The sequence below is a fragment of the Chelmon rostratus genome, chromosome 12 (assembly GCF_017976325.1).
Source record: "Chelmon rostratus isolate fCheRos1 chromosome 12, fCheRos1.pri, whole genome shotgun sequence".
NCBI lineage: Eukaryota > Metazoa > Chordata > Actinopteri > Chaetodontiformes > Chaetodontidae > Chelmon > Chelmon rostratus.
In genome coordinates this window covers 19,861,979-19,882,905 of record NC_055669.1, presented here as the reverse complement: position 1 = coordinate 19,882,905, position 20,927 = coordinate 19,861,979, and the positions used below count along the sequence as shown (strand labels likewise).

At 40.3% G+C, this 20,927-nt stretch overlaps 1 protein-coding gene across 3 annotated transcripts in view; it reads right to left on the bottom strand.

The window, feature by feature from the left end:
- The window catches only part of LOC121614687 (guanine nucleotide exchange factor VAV3-like), a 52,424-nt gene that overhangs the window by 10,604 nt on the left and 20,893 nt on the right, over positions 1-20,927 (bottom strand). For 2 of the 3 annotated variants that reach the window (XM_041948684.1, XM_041948685.1), the window contains exons 14-25: positions 20,502-20,634; positions 16,990-17,099; positions 14,929-15,030; positions 14,290-14,381; positions 13,512-13,534; positions 12,235-12,259; positions 9,920-10,050; positions 6,620-6,685; positions 6,338-6,372; positions 6,071-6,187; positions 1,188-1,275; positions 536-665 (exon numbers count right to left, since the gene is read on the bottom strand). In XM_041948684.1, coding sequence (XP_041804618.1) covers positions 536-665; positions 1,188-1,275; positions 6,071-6,187; positions 6,338-6,372; positions 6,620-6,685; positions 9,920-10,050; positions 12,235-12,259; positions 13,512-13,534; positions 14,290-14,381; positions 14,929-15,030; positions 16,990-17,099; positions 20,502-20,634 — 1,052 coding nt within the window. Of the gene's footprint in view, positions 1-535; positions 666-1,187; positions 1,276-4,829; positions 5,062-6,070; positions 6,188-6,337; positions 6,373-6,619; positions 6,686-9,919; positions 10,051-12,234; positions 12,260-13,511; positions 13,535-14,289; positions 14,382-14,928; positions 15,031-16,989; positions 17,100-20,501; positions 20,635-20,927 lie in introns of those variants that run through there. The other variant, XM_041948686.1, reaches the window with a different exon arrangement.

Genomic DNA, 20,927 nt, shown 5'->3' with positions numbered 1-20,927 from the left:
CTGCGCTGTTCCGCAGGGAATCGTGTTGGCTCATTATGCTGCACTAAATATTTCTAGCATGTTTCACACGTCAAAGACAGGCCTGCCTCGGGTATCAAGACACAGTTTTAACTTGAGTGTCTAATAACCAAGCAAATGCTCTGTCAGCATGATTTTGTAATGTAAGATGGGACGTTTTTCCACAGTTCTTCGAGGTGAGGGCAAGCATTAGCCGCTTGTGATAACAAAATATAGCAAGTGAGATATGGATTTCAGCAAACTGTTTGTGCTCTCAGCTTGTTCTGTTATTTCTATTTGATGACCTGGGAAATAGACGTTTCCGTTCTTGTGGAGAGGCTTTGCAAGCCATCTAAACTGGACTGTTATAGCAAAAAAAAAAAAACCCTCCTCCTGTGCCCCAAACAGGCCAACACAAATGCTCAGAATTACTTTCAACCATTATTTTAGACTTCAGGATCTGATCTGAACTGGTAGCATTTCCACCTGTCAGACAGATGTCAGTTAGGGAACCTGGATATTTGTGAAGCAGACTCACCATTGCCAGCCTTGGTAATGGCCAGAGGCATGTTTCCATTGGAAAGTTCCCTATAGGGGACCTGCAGAGTGGTGTCAAGACTGCTGAACCCCTCCTTCAGCGAGTACTGCTTGTAGTATTCCACCAAGTCCTGTGTAAAACAAGCCCAATAAAACAAAACGCAGTCTAAACAACGATAAGACATAGTGAATCTTGATGGTATTGTATACAAATGTATAGGAATGAATGCAAAGACATGTGGTTGGTTATAAAAGAGCTGGTAGTTTGATCTTGACAATACAGCAAGCAGTACTGTGTGTGTACAAGTGTGTACAAGTGTTCCTGAGCAAAGTAACTAACCACAATATCTTTCTATCTGCCCATTTTAAGTTCTGGAAACAAGCTAATAGTAGCGGCTGCCATAGAATACCACAGGAAGTTGCTAACAACGTGTCCCTGTGGCTTTGTAACAGCACACACAAATATAGAAATAAACCACGAGGAGACATATTTTTATCATTGTGCAAAACAGCAGTAAAATTTCCTCTTGGATGCAGGGGTTTATTTCGAGGGAGCGCAGCAAAAGTAGTGTATTGTCAAAATGATTATACTCATTAAAGCTACAGTGCTTCATAGGACACAAAAATCCATACAAAGTAAAAAAAAACCTTACCAGCACAGTCTTGAACAGCCGGCTCTCAGCGATGTAAAAGCAGCCATCCTTGGTCAGAATCTTAATGTGCTTGACTTTATCGTTGAACCTGGGGAACATGAATGAGACACAGGCTGCTAATCAACTATACATGCTTTCAGATCAGGCCAGTCTCTATGGTGAACCATCACGAAGGGATGTCTGAGATGACTGTCAGTAACCACACTGAGAAAATCAGATCCAATTCACTCTGATCTTACCCTGCAAGATCAATTTATTCATTGGCTTATCAATCATTAAAATTAAGAAATGTCTAACCCGTCATCGCAGGTAGTGCCTTAAAATGGGCATGCGTTGTCAGCAGTTACACAAAACAGTGGTTTTCTTCTTAGATTGTTTCATTTGAAATGTTTTTAGATGTATTAACAGCTAAAAGTATTTATGTTTCACAAAAAAAAACAAGAAATTAGAGAAAGGTCACCCAGAAGTCACAAGAAACATAATTTCCAAAGAGAAAAACAGAAAAGTGTGTCTTTATTTTTCCCTTTAATAATTTTATGACATGTCCAATTTCTGTCAGGCCAACTGACTTTGAAATCCTGTCTGACCCAATAAAACCTTTGTGAACTGTATTGACAGTGCTTTGTTTTGTATGGTTACAGTCCATTCATCTTGTAAATCAAGCAGTTTTAAGCCAAACTTTAAAGTATAAAAAAAACAAACAAACAAACAAAAGAAAACAAAGGAAGTCCCCAAAATCAACTTTGCATGTAAAATAAGTCATTTATCATCTGAATCCAAGTTTCCAGGTTTCTTTAGAGTGGTGTGGACAGACAGCTGTTGTTCCAACTAGAAGTGATTGACTGATTAGCGTCAGGTGTGGAGAACTACTCACAGCCAGTGAGACAGACCCACTTCAACACTATTTACTAGTCCTATGGATTGTGCTGTGTTCAAGCTACTAATCTACTAAAGAATTAGCTCTCTTCACTAACAGGAAATGATACAAGAAGTATGCCAACAGACAACAACAAAGCAGGATGTTTTTCAGTGTAATTGTTTGTTTCCTGTGATGTTTTTGGGGCTTTTTCACAGCAAGCAGTTTGACTCATGGCAGGAAAAGCACAGCTGTAATTAATAACATTAACAAGAGCTTTGTTGCCTTTAAGTGCATGAGTAGGCCAGCGCACACACAGTGGCAGGGCTCTGAAACTAGCAAAGCTAAATGGAGTCCTTGCTATTATTAATTACATTTGTGGTTTCCTGCTGTGTGAAAATATGTGCTGTGAAAAAGGCTCTGTTTTTTAAGTTTTCCAGGTGTGAGCAGCTCCTCAATAATCCTCTGTGCAATAATAGTATCCATCACCAACTGATTGAGTTTGCACGCTGACAATGCAATGCAGGCATTAAAAAAAAAAAAGAAAGAAAGAAATGTGATCTTCATTAATATAATTCACGATATGCATCAGCTGGCACAACAGTTATCTTTTGTGTTTGTATTACTCAGGCTGTATGTTAAATGTGCATTTTTATTTCATTTAATTATCGCAGTTGATTCTGGGGATTTTTTTTAGGTCTGTTTACAAAGTGTGCCTTTTCTTTCAAGACGTCACTTAATCCTAGACAGAAAGATTGATCAAAACTGACTGTAGAACACACTGTACAGTACTTGAGAGTGTACTTTGCTATAGGTCTGATTTAATAATTAGGTGATTAAATAATCATGTCATGTGAGAATCGTAGCTCAGTACCTTGTTGAAAAGTAATGCGGGCTGGCCTTGAAATGAGGATGTCCTGTCAAGCCAATTGCAAGCACAGTTCTGTATATTGCATGTGTCCCGTATGGTGATGTGCAAGTCACACTGGAGATAGATCCACATTGTAAATTTCCCCATGCAGTGTGTAAGAGATGAGAAGAATATGGTCATGTTGCAAAATCACTGATACATTCTGAATATATGGTGAGTGATACATTATTGATGTGTGTTGAGTTATATGCTGCATAACACATGGGGAGAGACAGGCCCTGTTTGGTGAAGGCTGAGCATTTCTTTCCTCCTATGGGCGCATATATACACACAAACATCATTCAACACACGCACAAACTGGCGACTCACATTGTTTGACATTAGACAGTTCCAGCTGATTAGTAGCAGCTCTCTGTATAAAGCTCCATTATCTCAAACGGCCATCCCGATAATGATCTTAAGCAGTAAGACAGGCAATTAGGATTGGAGTATTCAGAAACTGGCCCTGTACATCAAAGCTTTGAATGAGGGACGGTATGAGTCCACCAAACCAAATGGGCTGGAATGGTGTGTCACTGGCTAAATAGTCCTAACATCCAAACACTATTTCAGAGTGCACCCTCAATCGTTATAATCTCTTAGAGCCGACATGCCAGGTCAGGAGGACTCGACAGTCCTTTCTTTTTTTAAAGGCCTGAACAAGCTTTGATGTAGCCTGAAAGATATTCGGTGGTGAAATGGACAGTGTTGTATTTCAAAAGAGGGATACCGAGGCACTCAACTTGCAGATAAAGCAGCCGTTTATTAAGGCCTAAAGGAATGGATGTATTATCTACATTTCAAGTGCGTTGCTCGCTTTCTTTTGAAATACATTTCTAAGACTGATAGCCAAAGAGCAGCAAATAGCATGATGCAAAGCTATCAGGCTCGCCTTGAACATATGTCTGTGCAGAGGAGACAGACAATAGAAAGATGGTAAAATAGATGATCCAATTCCACCTCTTCCCCATGCTGCATTCAGCGGAGATATGTGGGCTCCGACCAACAGAGTACACTAAAATTAACAGCAACAATGATGTAACTTTGGGTTAAAATGAAGCCTGGACTATTGACACAGGAAGTGCAAACATTAAAGAAAACATTAAAGAAAGTTTAGGTTTTCATTGCCAAAGTTAAGGAACACACTTTTTTTCTTCCTGTATAATTGAGGCAGACTATTTCTTCTGCAATAACTACTTCAATAAAAACAGTTAGCAAACAGTAACTGGAAATCGTTTTTCATGGCCGTATTGGAGGGCTGAAGGAATCTGTGTCCTTACACAACAATGGCTGATTCACTACTTTCTTTAGTTCTTTTGTATTAAATGGGGATGGTTTTCACCTTCTGGCCGCTTGTCTCACAAACAGTGGTGAAATACTTGAAATACACACAGTAGGCTCTGTGATGCTCGTGCACAATTCCCACTGCAAAGGTGATGAGCACAAAAAGAAATAAAGACTAATTAATTAGCTAATGCGATGGCTAACGTCATGTGACAGAATGGTCTTGGTAACAAATGCACTGTTTAGCACAATCAGTTACCATAGTAACTTCACGAGTAGCCTACGTTTGCTTACTCATTGTACTGAATCTTTGTTAACAAATCCAAATGCCATTTCTCAATGTCTATTGCTAACTTTTAAAATTATGAAAGTCATAACACAGTTCATGCAAAGCCTTGAGAATATTATGGGTTACAAGTTTAATGGTCCATTATCAAAGTTGGGGTAACCCATTACAAAATTAACAATTACAGAAATATATTGCTTTTCCAAGTAACAAAGTAATATAGCACATATGATTTTGGTAATATTATTATAATTACTTTATCACATAATGTTTTACTTCCATCTGCCATTCAGCAGACCTAAGTCAAACCTTTAATCATATTCATCACGCGGACAAACACTTACCAGCATAAACCACCCTGTTCTGAACACACACATTACAAACACTCATGCTGCAAAGTAGTATTTGAATTCCAGAATATAGAACAACAAACTTAATTAACTCCTCAGTCCAGCAGAGCTTGATGGGAAATGTGGGCCTTTGCTATAGCTCCAGCTTGTGTCTGGCTTTGCCCGGAGGGTAGGACAATCTGCTCCACCTAAGTTGCAAAATGTAGATTTATTCAGTGCCTTTTTATCACGCCTCAACCTCGTATTTATGCGCATTGTTGAAAAAATTAAGCATCATTAAATGCTTCAGGTCGCAGCTACACCCATGAGACACAGCTGCATAGATTAAATTGAGGGTGTTGCATGGGTCTCATAAAATTCCTGTCAAAAATTAGTCATACGCTAAGCTACCGTTGCCAAAGAAACCACGCTATGGTAGCGATAGCATTAATATTACAAACTGTAATATATTGCTAAATATAATCCTAGTTGTGGTTATGTGGTTATTTTGGTGAAAGTAATGTAAAAGGAGTGTAATCAGCAACACATTACTCTACATAGGCAGTATTATTGTGAAGCAACTAATTACATCCAAATGAACAAGTAATACAGTAATTACTTTTTGAAGGCCACCACTGTAATGTAGATTATGGTGAAATTTAATTCTGGGTTTGGTACATCTTCTATTTGTGCAGCTGTTTTCAGAGGCTGAAAGCTCTGAGACAAATAACTGAAAACCTCGCCAAAACAATTTGCTTGACACCATGAGGTGAGTGAGAAAATGCACTTTTTTGCAATTTGGCTGAAACAACCCTTTAAATTAAATTCTGTCCCCCGCCATCTGCATTTCAGCATCAACTGTGATCCATCAGAGTCGGCAAACTTTTTCCATTCTTCAGCTGTGGCTGCTGATAATTACGTAGTCACCAGAACTTCTTGTTTGTCGTTCACATGAGAGGGACACAGAATGATCTCCCTCCGCTGCGGCCTATCCACTTCGACATTTGATGAGCTGTTTTCGAATACTGCACCGTTGTCGTACGGAGCTGTTATTTGCATGTGGGCATTTTGTTAGGTTGAATGATTCTTGCCACTCACATCTCACAATAAGGTGTTCCTGCCCACAAGACTGCTGCTGACTGCAGGCGTCTTGTTTACTCCACCATTCTGGGAGAATGGAATGGAAATAAATGAAAAACAAACCATCCTGTCACTTACTTTATACTGATGGCGTATTCAGTGCACTCCTTACTCCTGTGTCGAACCAGGTAGGTGCTGTTTTCTCGGTCCAGGAGCTCCAGCTCAGCCTGGTATCTCTCCATAGGCCCTGCAAACCTGAATGAGCCATGAACAACTACTGCACTTACACTGCAATCAATCATTCTGAACATGATGATAAGAACAGTCAATACAATCAATAAAATTGAGTAAGAATGATTTGTGGTTGTTGTTAGCAATCTGCAGTCATTTGTTTTCATCACTTACCAGAGCTGGGCAGAGTAATCGACAGGTTTTGGAACCTGGCATAGAAAAGAACTGCGGTTATTTTGTGTCTTAATGGAGTCAATACAGAGGGGTGGAGGTCATTTGTGGTAATGGGATATTCAAGCCACATCTAATGGCTAAAATCAGTCTTCTACAGTGAAAAAGTGCAATTGAAAAGCACTACATTCCTTTGCAAAGACATCAATAGTAGCCATTATCCACTGAATGCATTATAATCGCACTAAATGTGTCTTATTGATCACGAAAAATATGCACACTTACACATGGGCAAGGTCTCACAGCATCACTTGGAAAGAAGCCAATCTTGCTTGTCGCCAGGATTTTGCCCTGCAATGGCGACTGGCTGTTAATCGCATTATATATGTCTGGGAGCAACTACACGTCTCTCTCTCCCCTCTCTCTTCCTTTTCTCTCCCCCTCCCACACTCGCTTCAATAAATCCTCAGCAATTAGCACACAACAAGCAGTGCATCTAATTTGCAGCCCAAGTTAATTATGGTTCAAACTGCCGGCAGTTAGATTTGTACTGCATCAAAACAAGAGCCTCGTTTAACACTAAATAATGGATCTTATTCTGGTCTTTGAATACCCATACAGCGTGAGCTCTCTGGCTTGCACTAAAGACTAACAATTGCATTTTAGCTAACCCGCCTCAAGCAAACACAAGCTTTAGATGAAAGTCATTAATTCCTTCAACAAACATATTGTAGACATTGTTTTTTTCTTGGGCAAAATAAACTAAATTGGTTAAACAAATTAATTTTAATACAGTCTTGCTCCTACACACATATTCAGTATATTTCTTAAACTTCAGTCTCTACCTATGTACATTATCTAATAGACAGTAATAAGCACATATATCAGCATTAAGCTCAAGACAATTTGAGTTTCCAGTTCTGAGTTTGAGGTCAATTTGAAGTCCATTGAGTCAATCTGAGAAGACAGTGAGTGTTGAGGGTATGTGGAGCTCGTCATTCAGCTTCCTGCCCTGTTTATGCTTTCCTCCTCACTCCTCTTTATTAGGGTATGAAATGCTTTTTGGGACCGTGCAAGCCCCGGCAGTAACTAGATTTGAAAGCGAATCTTTACCCATCTCTATGATTCATTCTGTGTAATAACATTTCATCAAAGGTTTTTTGAGAGCCCCTCTCTATTTGTTATGCCTTTGATAAGCGTATGATAAAGATTAAACTTATTACTCTGTTGGCATAAACAGGCAGCAGCCAAAGGATCAAATGAAATTACGGTGATTGATTGTATTGTTCTGCCAGTGGGATGGAGGATAATTGCCTCCTGGGTAACAGGGGATATGAATTCTCAATGTTCTGTAATTCCATCCTCTGGCGCCACTGGGGATGCTGGAGATTAAAGGTACCCTGTGGAGCTTTCATTGTAAACAAACACGGTTTTGTTTAGATTCAGTGTTTCTAACCAAAACGCATTGTGTGTGACCGTAAGACTTAACAAACTTGTTGAAAACACTTGCAAAGCCTCGTTTTGTACACTTTATGTTTATACTGGATTGTAGTCTTTTGTAGTCTTCTTCTCTTTTATTACTGCATCCCACAGGTTAAAGCTCCTGACTGCCACCAACTGTTGAGCATTTAAACGCTCTGCAAAATTTCCGCAGAAATGTGAATCTTGGAAAACTTAACACCTGATACAGCGTCTGTTCAAATAAAATTGCGGTTTGGACTCAAAGTGAGTAATTGCACTCCTTCACCGCCTCATAAACCCAAAGCTCAATAAGCTAATGGGAATCTCACATTTTTATGTTTGTTTTGCTGTTTTGCTTTAGAAAAGAGCAATTTCTGTAAAGACTCCATGTTAAATTTGCAGTAAATATAAAACAAATATCAAGCCAAACTGGACTTTGTCACAGATTGACAGTCAACTAGACAAGCAAGCTCCATAAAGCGAAAGCTAGCCAGCGAGTTAGCCATGGCTAGCCGCTAAAGCTAAGACTACACTTTCTTACTGATTTTTTCCCTAGCTGTTATCTGTTATTGAAAATGTCAACTTTTAATGAACCAGCATCTTATGTTCAGTTTGTTGTTTCACAAAGCTAAATGAGGCTGTAGCTAAATCCAGTCATGGGGGAGAAAAAAGAACAGCTAAGCTTAAAGATAACCAGCTTAACAGATCATCAGTTACTTCCATCTTTGCTTCTGACTCTAGTGGAGTTCATATGATTTGGTGTGTTTAAGCTAGGCTATCTTTAATCACATATTTAAGTCTATTCAATTGCAAATTTATTTAATATAAAAAGAGTAAACAGAGAGAAAGATAGCTAACAAAGCAGAAATGCTAATTAGAGAGAAGTTAGTTTTCTTGAACGATGTTTTCAAAATGGGCAAGAAACACATTTTGTTTGCAGATAGTGTATTTCCCCTCACTTTCCCTTTTTCTTAACTTCACTGCCTCTTTAGCTCTTGACCTCGATAGAGCGCCTCAGAAATCAGCAGTTTGTCAATCCTCTTATGTGCACTGATAAAACATATCATATTGCAAACAATATGGAAACAGAATAGGAGCCTTAGTACACTACCACTATGCACAGGGCAGGAATACACACAAATGGGTATTGTCATGTAACTCATTTAATTATCTACTCCCACTATTCATGGTCACCATGGTAGCAAACAATGCAGTGCCATCAGGTCTGCGGCATGGCATTCTGCTAGCCGTTCAATCGGCTTACAAGAAGTCTCCTGGCATTCGTGCCCTCACCCTCCACCTTGTGCTCTGTCACAACAGAGAGAAACATGGAGCATCGGAAATCAGGCTAACAGCCAACTCCCAGCCGTGCCGTTGGCAAAGACGGCAGTCTGATTGGAGCAGCACCAGAAGGAGGATGAGGCTTTAATGCCGCCGTAAAGCAGAGTGAGGAACAGCTAGGGAGGCTGCTGGAAGACCCCAGATAAATCGCCATCCTTTCAAAAATAGATAAGGTCAAACGCTGTCAACCGTTGGCTGACCTCGTGAGATGGTTGCTAAATGTGCCTGTACATGAGGTTGTGCACTACCATTAAAACATCCTCCAGAGGCTGAAGCGTCTGCTGTTTTATTGTCTCACTGTGGCACTCAATTAATCAACTGAAGCCACTAATTGGTTAGATCATCTGATGTAGGCTATGATTCAATCTGAGGCGTGAAAGGACAGACAATCCAGTGTAATGTAACTGGGGTTCTGTGGGGTTTATACAGATCTTTGATATTTCTAATTGACGTTGACCTCATCATATTGTCATTTATGGCTGACCTGACACAGGATGTGATAAACAACCGCACTACCATTTGTGATATATAAACAATAATGGCCACAGGGAGACAAATTGTTGATGTCACCCCTTTCACATGTTTTTGAAAGCTTTTTTTCTCTGTCAGATAGTGGGACAACCAGCAGGGAAGAGAGAGGAGATGACATGCGGCGCGGATTCAAACCGATGACACTGCAAAGACATTGCGTGCGCCGAGCCAACCCGGTGAGCCATAACATGTTATTTTTTCATAGAGTCCCAGATGTTGAGATAAAACGAGGATGAGCTGAGTGACACGCACCTGCCACCAGGAGCTGTGCAGGTCGGCAAACATCAGTTCAATGACATCCCCCGCATAAATGCTTAGTGGGGGCCCACAGGCGGGATAAGGGATGCCACTGTAGTCTCTGATCACAACCATCCTGGGTAAACCTAGCAGACAGGGAATACAAATACATTTATACTCCAATTGTTAAACATTTATCAGAGAGTCTTATACAGGGAAATATACAGCAGTGCAAGAGCAGTAATATCTTGTGCAGCCTGATTGATTCATCTTTAAGTCTGGGTAATAGATTAAGAACACTGTGACCATGAATAACTTTCTGAAAATGAACTACTGAAGAGGGCGCCACTGATGAGATCTAGGAAATAATAGAAGGCATCTGTTGCAAAGACTCTGACTAAAATGGAAAGCTCAAATGCTTTATGCTAGACCTGCAGAGAGACACTGCATGCTGAAACATTTGATCAATCAGAAAATCAATATTTATCCAGGTGAAGTGGAGGTGGAGGTGCTGGCACAGCAACAATATATTCTGGTGCATATTCTGTAATTTTCATTTGCTTTTCTTCCTGAAAGCCACTTTTCAATGACTTAACTGACTTAAGGTCCCAAGTGTGTTGCACCTCTCTCTATGACCAGTGTATTAGGTTGGTTTCCATCCACCTGCTTTATGCACATTTTCAATTTGCGCATAAAAGAAACGTGGAAACCAAAATTCTTTAAAAATTTAGTGAACTTTATTACAGTATTAATAATAGCAGAAAGTGTGAGGGAAACAGATTTTGCTTATAAATAATGATGTACATTAAGCATATGACTTGAAACACCAGAAAACATTCAACATTTTATTTATTTATTTTTCTATTCCTTCCATTGCTGCAGCACCTCTATTCACCCTCTGTCTGAAACTCTGTTTTCGTACCTGTCTCTTTAAAGCACAGTCTGCTCTGATTGGTCAGCTCTCACTGCCCACCATGTGTCTGTATAAACTCTGCTATGTTATTGGCCATGCTGGGGGCGTGGCTGAAATAGTTGGGATATTACAACCTTACGACTTGTTTAATGGCACAGTATCTGAATTCAGGCTGTATACATTTCTCAGTAGATTAAGCAATTTGATACGTTCACAGCATTGATATAGCACATAGATCTGCTTTAAAATAAAAAACAACACAACATGGGACCTCTAAGTTGCTCTGTAAATGTTTTTTTTTTTCAAAGTTTTGAGCCAAACAAGCAAAATTCTCCACCACAACTCCACTGTATGGGCTTGACAGCAGAAATCTCAGAGGCAGATATGTCAAAACATAGGCAAATAAAGCCAAAGCTGTCTGCATGACTACATATCACCAGGGATGGGTTAAACCTTTTTTATTATTATTATTATTTCTTTTTTTTTGCACTAATCATGTAAACAAAGCAAATTCCCTTTCTGTCATTATCCTAAAAGTTTCAGTACAATTAATCTCCAACATGTACATAAATGTGGCCGTCCCGTCAGTCTTTTTGATTGAGGTCTAAACCACCAGAATGGCTCCATCCTGAAAAGCAGCAATTTACTCTCAAAGGAAATTCATCTTTTCGATTCCTGTATGGTGCAGCAGCAAAATTTCCTCAGCGTGGCAGACAAATACAGCCAGGAGCATCCGGCTAAGGCTAAGACTAAACACCCCTGCCAACTTAAAAGACACAGCCACTTACTCTCCCCAGACTCACACATCTAGACCCCTCAGACACATCTCCCTTCCAGCCACGGCTCCCCCTGCAAACCAGCCCAAGGAAACTATTAGCTGACAGTGACCTCCGATGAATGGAATATCTCACATTCATGTTTTTAATAAGAACAATAAGCATGGATGTCTTGCTCATAAAGCCCCTTATGGAAATTGATTTATCACAAAGGCACAGCTCAGCGATTGAAGCTGAGGCATATAGACTGCGGGAAGTGCTTTTCTGCCAGTATTTCTCCTGCCGTCGTCCTCATAATGATTCCACCCACTCCAATTCATCTCAATGCCGGCTTGGGTTTAGGCATCATGGCATGTGGTAAGAAAAGGGCTTTTTTTGTGCTTAAGGATTCCTCTGCATGCTATTATTCAGCAGTTATTCTATCCCAAATATATTTGTCAAGAGGAAAGTGTTGTTCATTTTCGCCTTTGAACCCTTTGTGTGAGCAGGGGAGAATCATGTCAGTGCATTTCTGAGAAAACATCTTTGAGGGGGGAGTTGAGTAATATCTGTTTAGAACCCAGATGAAAGCAGCTTAAGAGGTACCACGTAAAGCCTTTGGCAGGTTCACAAAAGTGGAAAAGTGGTCAAGCCATACTGACCTGGGTCTGGCGGTGTTGTGCTTTCCTGCGGATGGAGAGAGAAAGTAAGCATGGTGGAGAAAAACAAGGAAGGAAGAAAGAATTGAGAGAGGAGAGGAGAAGAGATGGTCATTCCTGCTTCTTGTGTAGGATCAGCCTGACCTGAAGAATGAGTCACACTCTTAGTTACACCATCTGTGAGTGTTCTACTCTTTAGATATGTGGTCTAGGGAAAGACTTCAAGACTACAATTTGAAAGCTCTGAGCATCTTGGTAGCTGAATGGTTACAGCGCATGGTCACATGGTCACATCCGTCGTTGGCTTAGTTTCAGTCAGTGAACTTGTCCAACAAAGGCAAAACCGCCAAAGTTTCTGAGTATTTTGTCTTTTCGGTAAAATATGTAGTAAAAATACATAAATACTGAAACTTTTTATCCTAATTTTGTCCACAGCCCATCTGGGTATCATAGAGTGTTCACAGTATTTAGAAACAGGAATGTCTGAGAAACAAACTTGAATTTCTTGCATTTGTTGGGAGGACTAATTTGTTGCAGCCAAAATAAAAGCCCTGATAGACTTTTTAAGTGTAGTTTAGTTAAGTGTAGTTTTATTCTGATTTATGTTCCATAATTGATTCAAGATGTTTAAGCAGTGTGCCACCAAAACGTCAAATGATGTCAAACCCACAGAGCAGCAGCACAAGCTCTGATTGGCCAACTGTTATGTGTTCACTCAGGAGTCTGGCCAATCAGAACTCCTCCTGCTGCTCTGTGGATTGGATTTCAGTATTTTCTTTTTCAGCTTCTGCATCTTTTAATCAAAGAAAGCTGTCTTCAAATTAATCATGAAATGTAAACTGTAAACGCTGCAGAAGGATTAATCGTGATGGATTTTATTTCTATTTCTTTTGGCATGTCTTTTTTGTTTTTTGTCTTGTTTTGTAATTTAAATCCAGACAGCTATACCAAGCACCTATATTATTCTGGTGGCACACTCCAGGCTCTATGGATTAAAGTGCTGCAGTGTTATGATGACGAACATTGACAATATTACTTAAAAAACAAACTTTTAACATGTATATAGTAAAGTAGTAGTAGTAGTAGTAGTATAGTAAAGTAAAACTAGCTAGAACCGTTCATTACCAATTGTTGACCGAATTGTCGCTGTGAGTAACAAAATCCTTTTGTCCATAGCCGAGTGAGTGTGTGTGTGCTCGGCGATACCTGCTGTGTTACGCTTCATTAATTATGTTCACTGTGGTGTCTAAGTCAAAGAAGAGACACTGTCCAGGTCTTACCTTGGGCTTCGGCTTGGCAGAATCTGCAGTCGGGTGAGAGACGGACACAGTGAGAGGAATACAATATCAGTGCATGGTGGCTTCCTGACATACAACCTCAACTGTCAACCTCTGCTGGCCCCCATCACACCTCAGAATGCATAAAGACCACAGCGCTTCTGCTAAGAAGGCTTGTCAAAGGCCCAAGCTGCCTTCAATTCTTTGCATATTCACAGAGGGCAATGTACCTGGACTACAGCTCTGGATTGGTCACTAACAGTTAAAGCTTGACAAAAAGGTATGATGCAACAACCAAAAAAGTTTTTAAAAATAATTAATAAAGTAATTTGCTGTTTTTCTAATCTGAATTTGAGTCTGTAAGGGATGATCAAAGGGTTACCACATACCATATATATTTACAACATATTTCATAGTATACCAGCTGTTAGATACCTTATGTATAAGGTTGCCAATCTGGCATGAGTGTGTGGTGTTAGAGGAAAGCACATGGAGCACCCAAAATGTAAAGAGGTCCTCCTCCAGGGAGCGTGAATGTGTTCAGTAAATTTCATGGCGATCTGCCTTTTAGATTTTGATATTTTGTGTGTCTAAGTGGAAATTGTGGCCTGGTGATGGCACTAGGGGAAAGGTCACCCAAAAATTAGGAAATATTCTCTGAGGGACATAAATATGCACAGCAAATATCATTCCATTATGCCATTACTTTGCAGCATACTGAAGCTTGTTACAAAATGAACGAAAAGTGAAACGCAATGAGTTTGGGAGGCCTCCGTCTCACCTGTTCTCCCACAGACTCCCAGTCGACCCAGACACTCCTTATGAGCCCCCAGCCCACACTTGAGACAGAGATAACCCTGGTTAAAGATGCCCCTGGACACAATAAACCAAAGAATATATTTCATGTATAACAGCCTCCGTAAGAGATTCACTGTGACATTTTGAATCTTCAGGCTTCTGTCACAGTCTCAAGATAAGAGAAAATGGCACATGAATTGTCCTTCAGCTTTCCAAAACCATAAAACTGATACTGTCTACTGAAAAATAAGTCCACTTACAGTCTGTACTCCTTATTTATTTCAATTAAACACAGTGCTAATAAGCTTTTTCCAGTTCAGTGAGAGGCTAAACTTCCTTTTCCCTCAAGTGCCTGAAGAAAACTGACTGAAATGTGAAATGTCATGATGTTCCTTTCATACTTTCAATAAGAAATTTATATGACAGTATATTTTCAAAAGAACAGAAAACGCTATCAGTGCAATAACATTTGATGATTTGCCGTCCTAGCACAATGTGTGTAGTTACAGTTCACCCTGTCTCAGACATGGGATTGAGTGTCATGTAGAAACATTTTTACTCTACTGGGACTTCATCAGGTCTACATCATTCTCCAGAATAGTCTTTTTATTCTGAACATTACCTGAGCAAAAGGTGGCAGAAATTACAGGAAGTGATCCTTTCAAAGGTGTGCATCTTGAACTGGTGGGAGTTGTGGTTGGCTTTCTCTGGTCGGATGTTTGATCTGAGACAGGAAATAAATACAAAAAGTGAGTCAACAGTCATTCTAACAGCACTGTGATGCTTCTTTTAAACTCTTATTTATTCAGGGAAGTTTCACTGAGAGGAAGCCTCTCTTTTGCAGGAACACCCTGATCGCATTCGTACACATTCACACCTGGATGCTGCCCAGTACAAGCACAGTCTCGCCTGATGGCCACTGAGCAGCCTCACTGGAGCGGTTGAGGTGGTGATGAGATGCTGTACAGCTGTGATTTAAGGTAAATGCTAACATGCCTATGGCAATGCTGATATTAAGCAGATATAATGTTTACCATGTTTACAATCTTAGTTTACCGTATTAGCCTGCTAAGGTTGTACAAAGTACAGCCAAGGCAACATCATTAGTTTATGCTAGATGAAAAGTCAGGGGCCAGAACAACATCATCATAGAGCCATGCTGCAAGCATGAGGAAATGTGTGTCTCAATAGTGGGAACAATTTTCTTTCAATTTACTCAACACACAAAAAAATAATCATCCGTTTATCACCTGAATAAAACTTCTTTGTTGTGGCAAAAACAGTTTATTTCTTCCACTGACTGAAATAAAAGCAATTTTAGCCCTAGTGCATGTGTATGCGTAAATGAAGAGGACTTGAATCAGCCCAGACAAATCCAATTTTGAGCTGCATGTGTCCAAGCATGAGAGGGGAAACATGCATAGCGGAAATAAGCAGCCTTTCTGGAACGTGAACAAACACCACTGACACAAAAAACACCAACCAGAAGCCACTTAAACTGAGTGCTCCCAGAAGTGAGTCCTTCATCAGGAGCCCACATCCTCTTTACAGGTACAATTTTCACTTTCTGAATGGGCCCCTTCTGGTGTCATTACCCAATGCACAGAGGCACACATTGCTATTTCTTCTCTAAATTCCAGAAATTACACATGAGGTTTTGAGCGTGTGCCACGGCCTGGTGGTCATGCAGGTTAAAAACTCATACGTACGTGATTACTTCCAGTCCAAGTTAGAGAAAGACGGGCGCTTAAATTGCAAGTTGTTTAATGTACATCTCCACACACTGCATTGTTTTGCTACAGTGCATACAAGTATAATCCAGCACACTTTGAGAAGTGAAAATATATTCAGGAAGGCCATAGCAGGTAGTCAGCATGCATATCAGGGATGTTTTCATACATATCCACCCCAAACACAAAAGCATTTGTTCAGTCAATCACAGTGTAATGTCAAAACAACACTGTATTCTCCCAAATCAACATAACAAAGGATGCAGACAGGATATCTGCCTGAGAAAAACCTCCCACTGTTACAAAATAATACAAAAGATATACCTCCATAAAGCATTGATTTGAAGAAACATAGAGGCAGAGAGACTTCTTTGTAGTTTTGCAGCTCTTTGGAACAGTTTGTGTGTGTGTGTGTGTGTGTGTGTGTGTGTGTATTGCACAAGTTGTGGGGACATAGATCTGTTTACACAATCACTGCGTGGGGACTTGCCTTCCTTATGGTGACAAGTCCCCATGATGCAAATCATTAAATTTTAGAATTAGGGTTAGGCAAGTAGTGGTTAGGGTCATGGTTGGGTTAAGTCTCCAGGAAATGAATGTAAGTCTACGACATGTCCCCAAAAGTGACAGAAACATACCTGCCTTTGTGTGTGTGTGTGTGTGTGTGTGTGTGTGTGTGTGTAGGTGTGTGTTATCATACTGTTGTCAGCAGTGTGTGCTTGATTACAGCGAAGGCCTGATCAAACAGTGCACATGAAAGAGTCAACACCTCTCTCGGCCTTAGAAAAACATGCATGCAAACGAAGACAAACAAACCCCACACACAAACACACACACACACACACACATGCACATACAAGTACACAGTTTGTTTTTCCTATGATACACACAGTGGCCCTCTGCGTTGATTACAAACTGCCATGACTGTAGTGTTCGTGTCTCAATGTACTTACATAGCCATTTCAAACTGATCCAGCCACTTCTTCTTCAGCTCTCTGGTCTTAAAGAAGAGTTCAAAGCCCGTGTGCCCCTGCTGGTGAGTCACGTAGAACCCGTAGCACCACTGTGGACGTCAGGAAGAAGACAGCAATCAAGCTGAATGTATTTTCTCATGCATGCAAATGTACTTTTGCATATTTATATGTATAGAGAGGAAACCAGTGCAGAAAAATGCACAGTGTAATGATTATCTCACAGAATGTACACGCAAACTGGTGGGTGGCACAGTATCAGTGGTTAGCACTGTTTATCACAGCAACTCGTGTTATAAATATCCAATAACCATGGCAGGTTGTTTAAGAGCAACAGTGCATGATAGCCATACATACATACAGTAAATAGGTGCGATGTTCCCGACCGAGCTAAATGCTTTTTGTGGTTTGGCTGTTAAAAATAGCTAAAAACTGGAGAGGAAATAAAATATACACAAGAAAATGATGTGTACTCGCAGGTTGATTCAATTGTAAAGGTGACTGGTCTGACAGGCACTCATGAAAAATTTACAGTCTGTAAGTTAGTGTAAGAAATATGGCCCCCCACAAGGTGTAATTTGTGTGATGGAAAATGTTGCTTTGCTCTCCGTGCACCACCTATTGTCCGAGGAATAGTTCCACATTTTGGGAAGTATACTTATTTGCTTTTTTACCCGAAGTTGGATGAGAAAATCGACACCCCTCTCAGACCTGTACAGTAAATATGAAGCTACGGCCAGAAGCTTAGCTTAGCATAATAACAGAGCAGGGGAAAACACCATTGGTTGCCTGGCAACCTCACAGTGGGGAAACAAGACTCCAAGAAGTGACTGCAAGGCCAAGTCATTTTTACACTTTTTTGTACAGATTAAGCAAAGAAAAATATAATGTGATAATTTGTGAGCTTTAGAGGTGCTCAAAGGTGTATTTTGTTGCCTTTAGACAGCGACAGGCTAGCTATTTCCACCCGTTTTCAGTCTTGTTAAGCTAACTAGCTGTTGGTGGTAGCCTCATTCTTACTGCACAGACATGAGAGTGCTATCAATTATCTCATCTAACTCGCAGCAGTTCCCAAAATGTCACACAGCTTTCCGTTAACTGAGTGATATTTACCAATGTCCGCTAGCTAGCTCTTTACCACAGCACATAATAAATCACATCATCGTACATTAATCAGTTCCACTCTTTCAGCGTGAGGTATCTGGCAGTTGTTTTATTTTCTTGGGTCTGACATATGAGAAAACAAGCTGACCCAAAGTTGAGACTGTCAGAATTTTTGGGAGTGTTATGCTGAAGTATTTTTGGGTTGTCTGACATTGTCCTGTCATTTTTATCTCCTCTAAATTTCCCTCTCCTACCCCCTTCCTTGATCGCTATCCACCATATTGTCTAACACATATTGTGTCCTATCAGACCAAGACACATTAATTAAATTGTCTAGTCTGATTTATGGCGATCTAAAAACAATCAAAAATATTGTGAGGCCTGATTCCAGTTGCTTGGCCACTAGAATTACATTGAGCCAACCTTAAAGATGTTAATCATCCACTTTTTCAGTTCCTACAATGACAACAAAGATGACTTCATCGGACACCACTCTCCCTGAGGTGCAGCCGCTAATGCTGCCATCAATCCTCACCGGCTTTAGTTCATGTGTCTCGATGTCACCAGGCTCGCAGACCAACCAGAGTGGGTTGGCTGCTGGTTTTCGTCAGGAGAGCAGCAGCAATCAGAGTTAACCAGAGTTCTGCCCAAAGAGGACTTAAGCTGTGATGACAGCGAGGCAGCGTCTGCTAATCTGCCTCGGGGGAACCGAAAGACAGCGTTCGATCTCTCTTTTCCAAACATGTCCTAAATTTAGAAACGCCACCAAAACTTCTAAGCCACAGTTGCCAAAGACCTCAACTATACCTCAGCTACTAATACAAAATTCTGGGTGTAAAATATAACCGTTTCTTTCTTGCTTTCTCTTCAGCGACACATTCACAGCCGGCTGCCACATATCTGCCACCACTGCAGCACTTACAGGTTAAGTGCCCCGCCCATGTGCATTTTTGGGAACGAGTTTCAATCAATTCCCAAGCCTCTCGGCTTTTGCCACCCTAATCTATCCCAGCTTGTTGTGTCATATCTAATAACAGGAGAAGTGGCGGGGTTTACCCGTCAGTGATTGGCCGACCCTGCAAACTCCTGAGTGTTTTAGAGCTCTGCTGAGTGTTAAATCATTGATGGCTGGGTGGGCGCTCAGTGGCGCTGCATTCACACTCTGAAGTTTCATTTAGCTGAAAATGATATATAGCTATAAGCAGCCTTGGAGGACTGCACACATTCATCACCTGATATTAGCATCTCTGTCCTGCCGTGTGTGTGTGTGTTTGTGGGTGTGTGTTGATGTGGATGTAGGAACACAGTATCTGTTTGACTGTGAGTATTTGTCTCTTTCTGTGTTTTTGTGTGCGAGTCTCGCAACAAATGAATTCTTGACCACGTGTCGGTGTCTCTTTGTGCAGCAAAACATTGTAAAGTTCACAGGATACAAATAAAGGGTAATGACTGATGTCTTATTCATTTATCACTGCATGTATATTACAAGATCGTTAATCCAGAAATAATGAGTGTGTTTGCATGCACAAGTATCCTGGTTAGGTTTTGCACATATAAACAGACCTCACCCTGGTTTTATGAAAACTGGAAATGGTGGCAAATCAAGACACACCTGCAGGCAAATGATCAGAAACCTGGATACTGTTATGATCATGTGTACAGGGGTATGAACAATGAAACTAATTCACATGTAAATGCACTGAATGTTAAATAAAACCCTGAGTAATGGCAAACACACACATACAGTAAACCCAAGACCATTCATGTTAAATACCAATCACTGCCGTACACATGTCCCACACAACACCTAAACACCCAAACACATCATGATTCCACAATAGAGTAAATGGGGATGATAATGGAGCCCCTTTGATAAAAAACCACAGAACCATCCCATTCTGGCAAGCAGTCAGTTTCACATTAGCAATCAGCACCGGGGTGAGAAGACACCATCTGTGGACATACATCAACAAGACATCAACAAGTCCCCTCCACTACAATACGGCCTGCAAACGTTCCCACAAGGCAAAAAATAGCACACTGTATAAACTGTGCGAGGTGACGAAAGGGAGCCTTGCAGGCTTCTAAATGAGGATGTTTCAGAAAGGAGAAAACAACACTGAACCTAAACCAGGACTGGAGAGAATATCACTCTAGCTTACTTTTTTAAAACGTGTGACATTTATTTTAGCAATAAAATCTGCAGACACACAGATGTTGACCAGCAACACTTCCATAGAGTGGTTTAGTGTGTTGCTATGAGCCATAAACAAATCAAAATGTGAGGTGGATAGAGACAGAGACAATATTCAATGCATGCAAAGTGCAAAAATACCAATACACAAGTGCACATCTGTTTATTTATATCCACAGAGGTTCATTGACCTGACCTTTTTACCCTCTCTGTCAGAGGTGGGGTTGTTAGTGATCTTGAAGTAGTTGAGGTCGAGTATGTCCTTCATCTCATAGTTGTCTCCTCTTCTCTTGCAAACAATGACAGCCACGTCAAATAAAAAGATGTGTCTGTTGAATAAGAAAGCAGGCTGTTATATTGTTATATTATTATGCAGTTGTCTAATATCTAAATAATGATGAGTTTTTAAAATTATGTTTACTCCTGTATGTTTGAGCAAGAATTTATTTGGACTATATGAGAATATATAGAACTGGTTTAATAGCAATTATTTTTTTATGTACTTTACTTTGAAGCTCTATTCACATACTGTTTTTACAGTGTGTAAGACAGAAATCTTTGTACACCTGTATTCAACAGGTGAGAGGGAAAATAAGCGATGAGACTGAGTAACAAAAGGAGC